Source organism: Gobio gobio, assembly GCF_949357685.1.
Source record: "Gobio gobio genome assembly, chromosome: 17".
In the NCBI taxonomy this organism is placed as follows: Eukaryota; Metazoa; Chordata; class Actinopteri; order Cypriniformes; family Gobionidae; genus Gobio; species Gobio gobio.
The window spans coordinates 40,068,202-40,079,270 of record NC_137110.1 but is presented as its reverse complement, the minus strand read 5'-3'; the positions used below and the strand labels follow the sequence as shown (position 1 = coordinate 40,079,270).

The window sequence follows — 11,069 nt, the reverse complement described above, 5'->3', positions numbered from 1 at the left end:
AATTTCGACTTTTTGAAACAAAAGCATGCTTTTTGTTCTAATTTGGCGGATACGGGCTATATACACTTTTGATTCTGGTCTTTGATGTTTTTACCACAGTCACGCTTTATTCTCATGCCCAAGGATTGAGATACTGGGGTCAAACTCCTCTCACCTGCACTTTTATCCAGATTTTGGGGTGCATTTATAAGTATGACCGCAGAGGACGCTGTATTTCACTATCACAACATATATACAGGCGGAAACCTTGCAAAGTACGAAAACTACTTGCAAGAGAGACCACCGACCAGTGAGGAAAAGAGGATACAAGTTAAAAGGTACGACAACACAAACGTCTTAGTTTAGTTTGCAGGCAATGTTATGTCCAAAAAACGCGGGTTTCAGGAGTCGCATGACTTCTTTATCACGTGGTTTTGTTGTTCAACTCTTTCAGAAGACTGCACAAAAATTAGCTGATTTCTCCAGTTCTGATTGTTTTGTTTAACTTCGCTATCTACAAATGAAACATTGTGGTGGCGTCTGTCTTACAAATCGCTTATGTTTACATTGCACGCAGTCTTATTTTGTTTTACATTCAGTTTTATAATGAGAATTTTTTGGTTGTGTATTTCTAATGACAGCTCGTTTGTGGACACGATCGTGTTACACAACGACAAATTGTGATTGAGCAATGATCATTCATTTGTAACACATGCCTGCATTAATGTCCGTGTTTTCACATTTTTATTTAACATGAATCTAGATATGGACAACTACAGCTTTAACACTGCATTAACATTCACGACACACATTCATTCAAAGCTCAGTGAATTTATTGAGGTTCTGTATTGATGATCCATATTAAATGTAAGCTATTTTTATAATGCTAAATGGTTACACTTTATAATAATAAGGGATTAACAAACATTTACATAATGCTAAATAATAGTATGGCTTTTGGCTCAACAACCAATGGCGTGGGTTTGGGGCGGGACTACCTGTTTGCTCGACCAATGGCAGACGGGGGCTGTGCTGTGTTGGGAAACCGGTTTGACAGTTAATTATTGCAATTCTATTTGGTGCCACTAGTGGTGCAGAAATGATTCAGTTCATACACAAGATGAATTATATGGCTGATAAAGTTATATTTACATGAACATCGGAAGTGTGTGCGAAAAGTGAGCGTAATCTACAGAAAATAAAGGAGCTGCAAGTGTAGTTTATTATTTGGTACGTGGCTTATTGTTCTGAACTTAGTTTTTTTTTGTTTACTTAATTAAGCAGTGTCTAAGGTAAAAGTTGTTTCAGGACATCATACACTTAAATGAACTATACTTTTGTGCTTTAGGTCATGTCGTCCATAAAAGTTGAATGTGTTATCAAAGAAAAGACGGAAGTCGGTGAGAGTCCAGTCTGGGAGGAGAAGGACTCCTCTTTGTTGTATGTTGATATTACGGGTAAAAGGGTCAGCCGGTGGAACTCTCTGACCAGTCAAATAGAGAGTATTACCACAGGTAAGCCTAAAGACATACGTTTAGTGTGGGCTGTATTTTTAGTGACTTTCAATGTCAAACCAAATTTAACACTCAGTTGCCCCATTAAAAGTAATATTCAATGTTTTCAACTTGCATTTTATTCAAATATGCATTAGGCATTGGTTCAAGTGGAATAAGCTTGTATTTATGTTATTGTAGTTACTGTAATGCCATATCATCTCTTTGCACAGAGAAACTTGTAGGCTGTGTGGTTCCACGACAGGCAGGTGGTTACGTCATCGCAGAGGGAACTCGGTTTGCATTTGTTGACTGGGTAAAGCGTTCGATTACAGCTGTTGCCCATGTCAATGACAAGGAAAAACCAAACACTCGCTTCAATGATGGAAAAGTAGATCCAGCTGGCAGGTTTTTTGCAGGTATTGTAGAAATGACATTTTACTCTGCATGTGTAAACTATAAGAATGTGTAAAACTTGTGAGTGTTATTTTGTGACAGTTGTAGTTCTCCTTTGTAATTTACAAAAGCTGATAATAATTCTGATAGATAGAATTTAAAGGGATGGATAGGGAGGAACATTCTGTCATCATTTACTCATCCTCATGTTCCGAACCTGTATGGATTTCTTTCTTCTGCCGAACACAGAAGGAGAAATAAAATAATTTTGAAGAATGTTGCTAACTAATGCAGTTGTTGGGCCAAATTTTGTGATTAACCAAATTATGTGACCCTAGTAGGCGTTGTATTGTGCTTATACAACCTAATCCCAATCCTAACCCTAGGGTCAGTGGGTCACAGAATTCGGCACTACACCGGGTTCAGACTACACAATATCCGCTCGATTTTGTCACAATCTATATGACGTATTGTATCGTGGTGATTCGTAAATGTTAATGGCCGTCAGGTCGCAAGAATCAATCGTTTAATCTTGTATAGTGTATCATAGGCTACGTTCACACTGCAAGCCTTAGTGCTCAATTCCTATTAATTGCTCTGATCCAAATTTTTGTTTGTATAGTTGTTCACTTTGTTTTTTTAAACGTGGCCAATATCAGATTCTAGGGGCGTAACGGTACACGTATTCGTATCGAATCGTTTCGGTACAGGGCTTTCGGTTCGGTGCGCGTGTGTACCGAATGCAATCTTTAACAGTTAACAGTAGGCTTGTTTTAAGCGCGGAACACACTTCAATCCTAGTTCCCACTCGAACATATTAAGTATTCAGTCCATTTTATCACGAAATTCAAACGATAAATGCCGTTTTGATGCTCTTTAATGTGACGACTGATCACTGTATCCTCGTGAGACCCAGCGACCTCATATGAGGACATTACATTTTTGCCTCTTGACACAATGATAGTCAATTTTGTAAATCTTAGACCTGTTGGCCACATTTAGGGACACTGCCCACACCATCTGGTGGTGATATCACACCATTACACCACTGTCAGTGAGAACAAAATGGTTGGAATATCAGCAAAAACCTTCTTCTCCAGTTCCCAAAAAAAAAGGAACCAGTTAAAAAATCTATTCAAATTTTATGAATGAAACAAATGTATTTATGTACAATACTGTCTCTATCATCATATGGAGATTAAAATTTGACATATTTTAGTAATAGTAGCACTCTAGGACATCAATAAATGTGAAGCACTCGTTTGAGGGCATTGGGACTATATAACGTTATTTTTTCTACCATAGCTTTAGCTAAACATGGGAATATTTAGATGGATCACACTAGCATTGAAAAAAAACAACAACGTGTGTGTGTGTGTGTGTGTGTGTGTGTGTGAGCGTGTGTGTGTGTGTGTGTGTGTGTGTGTGTGTGTGTGTGTGTGTGTGTGTGTGTGTGTGTGTGTGTGTGTGTGTGTGTGTGTGTGTGTGTGTGTGTGTGTGTGTGTGTGTGTGTGTGTGTGTGTGTGTGTGTGTGTGTGTGTGTGTGTGTGTGTGTGTGTGTGTGTGTGTGTGTGTGTGTGTGTGTGTGTGTGTGTGTGTGTGTGTGAGCAGAGTAAATCATGGTAAATCATTCTAGTAAATATCGGATATCGGCAGATAGTCATACTCAAACCTCAGCTGGATCTCTAATTTTTTTTAACGTTTTTTACGTTATTATAGCAAAACTTTCTTTTTCAAGAGCAGAAAAATTTGAATTAAGCTGAATTTTGACTAATTAGGACCTTCTGGCCCCAACAGCAAATAATATTTCAAGACCCACTGTCCTCACATGAGGACATCTTTTTCTGCAAAAACTACTTCCTGTACAAAAACAAATTTTAGGTATTGTACTTATTAGGTCCTACATATCCCAAAAAGCAAGAACAATTATAAAATGCACACCAGGCAAACTCTCGGGTCTCAGGAGGGTATAGGCGCGTCAATTCAAGCGGCCGCGGCGTGCGCGCGCGAGTGAGTGAACGCGATCATCTCTTCCAGAAGAATAAACATGAATTAATAACTTAAGGTATTTATTATTATTCATGTTGAATAATATATATATATATATATATATAAAATTATTAATTCTACTTAACCTGTTAGTTAGAGTCTTGATTATTTAAGGCTATGTTTAGATAAATCTCTCATGAAAATGACAGTCACTAAGATTATATTTCAACAACGAATTGGAGAAAAAACATATTTATAATTAGATTTAGGAGTTATTGCAAAAACTACCTTATGTGAAGTTTACATGTTTGCACACAATGTGTTATTTGAGTGTTGATTAGGCTATCCTATATCTAAACATGAATATCAGCTGAATATAGGCTAATAGTTTGGGCTCTGTTGTTAACCTTTAATATTATAGTAATAATGTGCAAGTAAGGGCTCCCTATATAGTTTACAGCATTATCTTTAAGAAACTTTTAGTTATAATTTAATTCATTTAAGGACAGACACAATTTTTTCAGTAAACCACTGTTTAATAAAAAATAAATAAAAAGCCATTTTTAAAACTGCTGTACCGAACCCGTACCGAACCGTGACTTCAAAACCGAGGTACGTACCCAACCGTCAGTTTTGTTTACCGTTACACCCCTATCAGATTCCAATGCGAACACATCATGGTCATGGACTGACCCTCATGCGCAAAAGAACGATAAAAAGTAAACAGAGAGGATATTAAAGTAAGCGTTTATGCATTTATTTAAATTGTGATCTGCTGCATAAGCCATCATATTTATCTACAGGCAATATAAAAAACAAAGACCAGGATACATGAAAAGAGAGCAGAGGTTTTAAACATTTATGATACGAGCCCTCATGTTTTGCTTATGTATAGATCTGTCACTGTAATACTTATAAGTTCTGACTAGGAATGCACCGATATGAACATTTTGAACCTTTTCCGTTCCCAAAAAAATACAATGAAACTTTTTGGGATTCAACAGGATATAATATCTTCTTTTGTGTTCAGCACAAAAGAACAACATGAGGATGAATAAATGATGAGAGAATTTACATTTTTGTGTGATCTCTTTAATTCTTTACAGTTAATAAGCTAGTTGAATTATTTCCATTTGGACTGTGCCATTCCAACTTCTCCTTTACTGTGTCAAGGTACCATGTGTTTGGACATGAAGCCTGATGTGGTGGATGCAGCGCTGTACACCCTCCATCCTGACCACTCCGTTGTCCAGCATTTTGACCAAGTGCACATCTCCAATGGTTTGGACTGGTCACTGGATCACCGCATTTTCTATTACATCGACAGTCTGGCGTTCATGGTGGAGGCCTTCGATTACAACATCCAGACTGGAGGGCTATGTGAGTTTGATTTTCATTGGATTGTGGATATGCAAAAATTTAGTTTGTGTGGTTTTGTAAAATATGTGTATTTTTTTATTTTATCTGTGTTTAAGCTAACCGCAGGATGGTTTACAAGATGGAGAAAGATGAAGGCATACCAGACGGGATGTGCATAGACACAGAGGGCAAACTGTGGGTTGCCTGCTTCAATGGTGGAAGAGTGCTGCGTATCGACCCACAAACAGGTGTGTGAGTTTGTAAAAGTGTATTAAATACTTGCTGTATGTGAGTATCAAATAGCCCAGTTGGTGAAATGTGTAATTTGTTGTACTTTTCAAAATTCACATTTGAGGTATGACTGTTACAGTATGTAAAATGTATGTTGTAGATCAAAACGTGAACATCTCCTCAAGTATGTTAACCTTAATTTATTTAAATTGACCAATAAACCCTGTAGGAAATTTCTAAGGGAAGAAGAACAAAAGGCCTGCACACTGTTGCTTCCATAATTTACCATCAAACTCACGAATATTAAAAAACATAATCCTGACATATTCCCAAATCACAAATATCAGTTCAAAAGTTTGAGTTTAATGTGATTTTTATTCAGAAAGGACACATTAAGTTGATCAAAAGTGACCGTAAAGACATTTATAATTTTACAAAAGATTCCTATTTCAAATAAATGCTGTTCTTTTGAATTTTTATTCATAAAAGAATCCTTAAAAAATGTATCATGGTTTCCACAAAAGCAGCACAACTGTTTTTTAACTTTGATAATAATAATAAATGTTACTTGAGCACCAAATAAGCATATTAGACTGCTGAAAATTCAGATTTGCCCTTCCAGGAACAAATTACATTATAAAAATATGATAAAATATAAAGCAGCTTTTATAAATTATAATAATATATCACAGTATTACTGTGTTTACTGTATTTTTGATCAAATAAATGTAGCCTTGATAAGCATAAGAGTAAATGCAGGTTAGAATATGAGTAAAAAAGACTCGCAAATTTTACTTATCTTCCGGGTTTTAAGGCCGGGACACACCAAGCCAATGTTGGGCCGTTTTTGAGCCTTGGCCGGCTTTGTTGTTGATTTTTTGTTGGCTTCAGTTGGACGCCGTTGGGGGTTTCTGGGCGTCATGTCGTTGGTGAGAGAGGGAACTCTGATTGGCTGCTTAGCTTAAAGGGTTAGTTCACCATTAGTTAGTCATTAATTACTCACCCTCATGTCGTTCGACACCCGTAAGACCTCCGTTCATATTCGGAACACAAATGAAGATATTTTTGTTGAAAGCTGATGGCTGAGAAAGGCTTCAGATAGGCCTCCATTGGCATTCAGTACATTAAAACTCCCAAGACCCATGAAAGGCAACAAAAATATCAACAAAAATATCTTCATTTGTGTTCCGAATATGAACGGAGGTCTTACGGGTGTCGAACGACATGAGGGTGAGTAATTAATGACAGAATTTTAATTTTTGGGTGAACTAACCCTTTAACGAACGAGTCAGTGCATTAGAATAAAAGCAAAAGTGATGAAAGCGAGCAAAAAAGTGAAGACAGCAGGATTCGAATACCTGAGGATTCGAATGTATGGATAATTTCATAATAACATCTCTTACGGAAAATAAGTTTATTCAAGTGTGCTATTAGTATATTTCTTTTAAACTAAAATAAGCTCTACTTTTTATGTACTTCTCACAAATATACTTTATGTAGGCTACTTCTCAGAAATATATTTAAAATTGCATTTATGTATACTTGACTTATACTGACAGGAAAGTCTATTTGAACATAACGGTTCATTATGTATGTTTATTATATTGCATTTCTGTCAATAGATCCTCATAAATATTACACACGGCACCTTTAAAACAGATGATGATGATGATGAAGAAGAAGCAGAAACAAGTGATAGAAAGTTGCTTAAGCAAATGTAAAATAATGCGATCACCGATCATCAAACATTAAACGGCATATAAGTTCAAAACTGCCTAATGTTACAAAGAATAGGTGTGCATGTTCTCGGGAAGTCTAGGCTTTTTTTTCTTTCTTTCAGTAATTAATGAACTTCCCCTCTCAGGCACACGGCTGCAGACAGTGAAAGTACCAGCTGAGAAAACCACCTCATGCTGTTTTGGAGGGAAGGACTACAGTGATCTCTACGTCACCTCAGCGTATACAGGCATGGATTCAGATTCAATGGCCAAGCAACCTGGGGCCGGCTGCATTTTTAAGGTAGACTCATTTCATATCATGCACAGAGTAGCATGATATCACCTCTGACACATAATGACACTTTATATTCTTTGTTCTTACTCCAGGTGTCTGGTTTAGGAGTGAAGGGCATCCCACCATATTCATACACTGGATGAAAACAAAGGAAAAAGTGATGTTGATGAAAACGTGATCATTTTTCTGTCACAATACTACAACAATGTTCTAATTGTGCAATCATAATATTATATACTTTATATAATATTAGAAAAAAGCTAATTTCAGATGATTTAGGGTCCATTTACACTGAATGTGTTTTTGCATTCAACTGCATAACTTAAACTTAAATAAAATGCCATATGCTTGGATTAATAAGAATACATTCTTATTTACTTTAATAATAGAACAATAATATCCTAGTTGTTATCTGATCATAAATCTGTTTAAAAATAGGGAGATATATGAGCTATAGTTAGGCTGCATTAACTAGGTCAGCCGGAACCAGGAACCCTTCCCATAACTGATGCACTTGTTACATCTTAAGAAGAATGGCATCTACGCTAATATTAGTCTCTCTGTTTATCCCGTGGTTTACAGTAGTCTGCCAGATCCAGGCCGTATCCAGATCAGATGGTGAACTTGTTCCTAGACACGACCACAATGCAGCCCTGAAGTGTCAGCAGAGACCGTGTCAACTAGACTCTCCCCTGTGAAGGCCTCCTTCACTTCCCATCTGTACAGATAAAAAAGTTATCAAAATTATTGGAAACGACTAAAAACGCTGTATTATGCAATCCAGACAAGTCATTTGATAATTTATAAAGAAAAACTGCGCGTCTGTGCACATACATATTAAAACGTGCTTGCCTATAGACTAAACATATTGCTTACGCAGGGCTTAAAAACGGAAAAAAATATAAATCGGTTCACTCCGAGCAGAATCGATATTTTAACGTTTCCGTTTTTTCGTTCCTCATTAAACATTACTGTCCCGAAAACGGTTTGATTTGAAAAAATAACGGTTAAAAACGTTATTTTAATTTAATTTAGCCAAAAAAACAAATATGTATAAATAAAGACTAATTTTCACTCAATAATAATATAATGCATGATAATTAAACTTGAATATTTATTTCATAACATTTTTAAAACCACAACAGAAATACATGCATTAATTACAAAGCATAAACAGCGGGACAAATATTGACCTGTTTTAATGGAGCGGAAAGCGGAAAGTTTCAACACGACTTGTTTTAAAAATTGCATGAATAAAGAATAAATAAACTGGATAACCATTGCTCTTTTAATGCACCATCAACTGCTAATTTCAAAGCAAACACTGCGCAACACTGCATCACATAATCAAATTCAGTCAGCTAATAAAGCTTGATCATTTAATGCAATATAACATACCATTTAATACGAAGCATCAACCGTCTATATAGAAAACATTGACCTGTCCTGTATTGGCAATCTGAAAGACTGTAGGAAAAATGTTTGATAGATGCTAGTAACCTACTTGGATAGGCTTAAACGAAATCCACAAACTAGCCTAAATTACACTATTTGAGCTTAAAGTCCGTACTGCTTATTTAAACATATAAATAATGTCCTTCAATACCTGCGCTTTCATTGTAGACCTCAGTGGGGAAAGAAATGTCTACTTGAGGCATGAAAATGCGTGCTCTACACTGACTTGCGTAACCGTAGATTCATAGATGACTGGTGCGCGGGCATTTCACTCACGCTTGATCCGTCAACGTCACATGCTGTACTACTCAATTCATTATTGGTCACTGCCAAATTAAAATATTAAAGAGAACGATAAAATAACGTTATTAACCGGTTAATGGTCATTTCAAATTAACGTTTCTGTTCAGAACAATTCAAATTGATTTTGATTTCGTTTTCGTTTTTGTTCCTCTTAAAATTTCGGTTGTTTCCGGTTTTCGTTTTCGTTCCTTGAACCGGTTCAGAGCCCTGTGCTTACGTGCATGCCGTCACCGTTCTCACAGATTCGCGTTTTTTTTTTAAGTTTACACGAAGATGATAACCGTATCGTTTCAAAACTATTTCAAAACCTCTTTCGGGGTTTGCGTTTTCTAGCCGCTGGTCGCTGTTTCCATGCGGATGAGTGGCCAGAACGCATTGAGATTTTCTATTTTGGTTGAAAATGGTGTCAAAGTAAATAACTAATGATTATTTACAACGGAAATTAATCAATCAAAAACGTACTTTAGCTGGACAATAACTTTTTTTCTCGAGCTGATGTACAGCCAAAACAACCTCTCTTCCATTAATTTCCTATTATCACAGTAAAGATGCTTTGAAACAATCTATATTTTGAAAAGCGCTATATAAATGAAGGTGACTTAACCTGATCGTTAAAATGGTTTAAAATGTTGAAATTAGCGAAAATAAGTTAATACAGACTCTTATAAACATAAAACTGCTTGACTTATAATTTTAATGTATATAATTGCTGCCATAATATCGGCCCATTTCAAATGTTTATGTGCTTTTCTTCTCTTTCTTCTCTGAGCGTTGATAGGAAATTGATATTGCTTCCGGCATTTCAGTAATAAAAGTGTAGACTACATCTTTAAAATGCATCCAAAGCGCAACACTTATCGTGCGGTGCTCGGCAGTGGTCAAAAAGGATCAAACAGTGAATCTTTAATTGATCTCTTCTAGTAAACTCAGTGATGTGGATTTTTACGTGGGTAGTGGGAGAAAAACAATGGCATTCTGGATTCGGATGGCAATACAATCAACAAGCCCCTAAATGTTGAAAATACCTTATGTCACCATGAGAAACAATTACCGTCCGAATAGGGCTTTAGATATTCTAAGCAGTTTGTCTAAATGACTTAAATTAAAGATGAAATTACATGGGTACATATCTGTGGAAAAAAAAATTTAAATCTTGTTTACATTAAAAAAAAGAGCAATGTTGACTTCAGGAAATTATTGAGAGTGATACATTTTTGTGGATTTGTAGGTAATTTTACTTGATGGTTGTAATGTATATTAACCATAAACTTGATGCTTGTTTAGCTGTGCTGCTGAAGGGAATTACTAAATTAAGTCCAGCAAGCATGATTGTAAAAATGATGTGATTTTGATAACATAATAAACCATAGGGCATTATTTTATCCACTGGGAATTGATTGGATCAGAAAAAGTAGCTGTTATGTACCAGAATGGTGGTTGGAGGGAAGAGGCTGAAAAGGAAGACTGATTCATGATGTCAGCTGAAAAGTATTTTTATACCATGCATTAACGGGATAGTTCACCCAAAAATGAAAATTCTGTCATTGTTTTTTCTCACCCTCAAATTATTTCAAACCTGTATGTTTCTTTCTTCTGTTAAAAGTAAAAGATAGTTTGAAGAATATTGATGGACAAACAGTTGATGAGCCCCTATTGAATTCAATAATATGAAAAAAAAGAAAAAAAATACTATGCTAATAGGGTCCATCAACTGTTTGTCCATCAACATTCTTCAAAATATCTTCTTTTGTGTTCAAAAGAAGAAAGAAACACATACAGGTTCGGAACAATTTAAGGGTGAGAAAATGATGACAGAATTTTCATTTTTGGGTGAACTTTCCCTTTAAGAGA

At 35.9% G+C, this 11,069-nt stretch overlaps 1 protein-coding gene across 2 annotated transcripts; it reads left to right on the top strand.

Annotated features, from left to right (window-relative positions):
- The first annotated feature begins 198 nt into the window (after window positions 1–198).
- rgn (regucalcin) lies at window positions 199–10,600 on the top strand. Of its 2 annotated transcripts, none has more exons than XM_079839976.1 (7): window positions 199–317; window positions 1,328–1,493; window positions 1,706–1,891; window positions 5,031–5,237; window positions 5,333–5,464; window positions 7,312–7,466; window positions 7,553–10,600. In XM_079839976.1, exons 2-7 carry the CDS (start codon window positions 1,331–1,333, stop codon window positions 7,601–7,603), a joined length of 894 nt encoding a protein of 297 aa, XP_079696102.1. In that variant the 5' UTR covers window positions 199–317; window positions 1,328–1,330; the 3' UTR covers window positions 7,604–10,600. The 2 variants fall into 2 exon arrangements, with proteins under 2 accessions (XP_079696102.1, XP_079696103.1); XM_079839977.1 differs by lacking the exon at window positions 199–317 and adding an exon at window positions 1,115–1,209.
- Window positions 10,601–11,069: the final 469 nt, after the last annotated feature.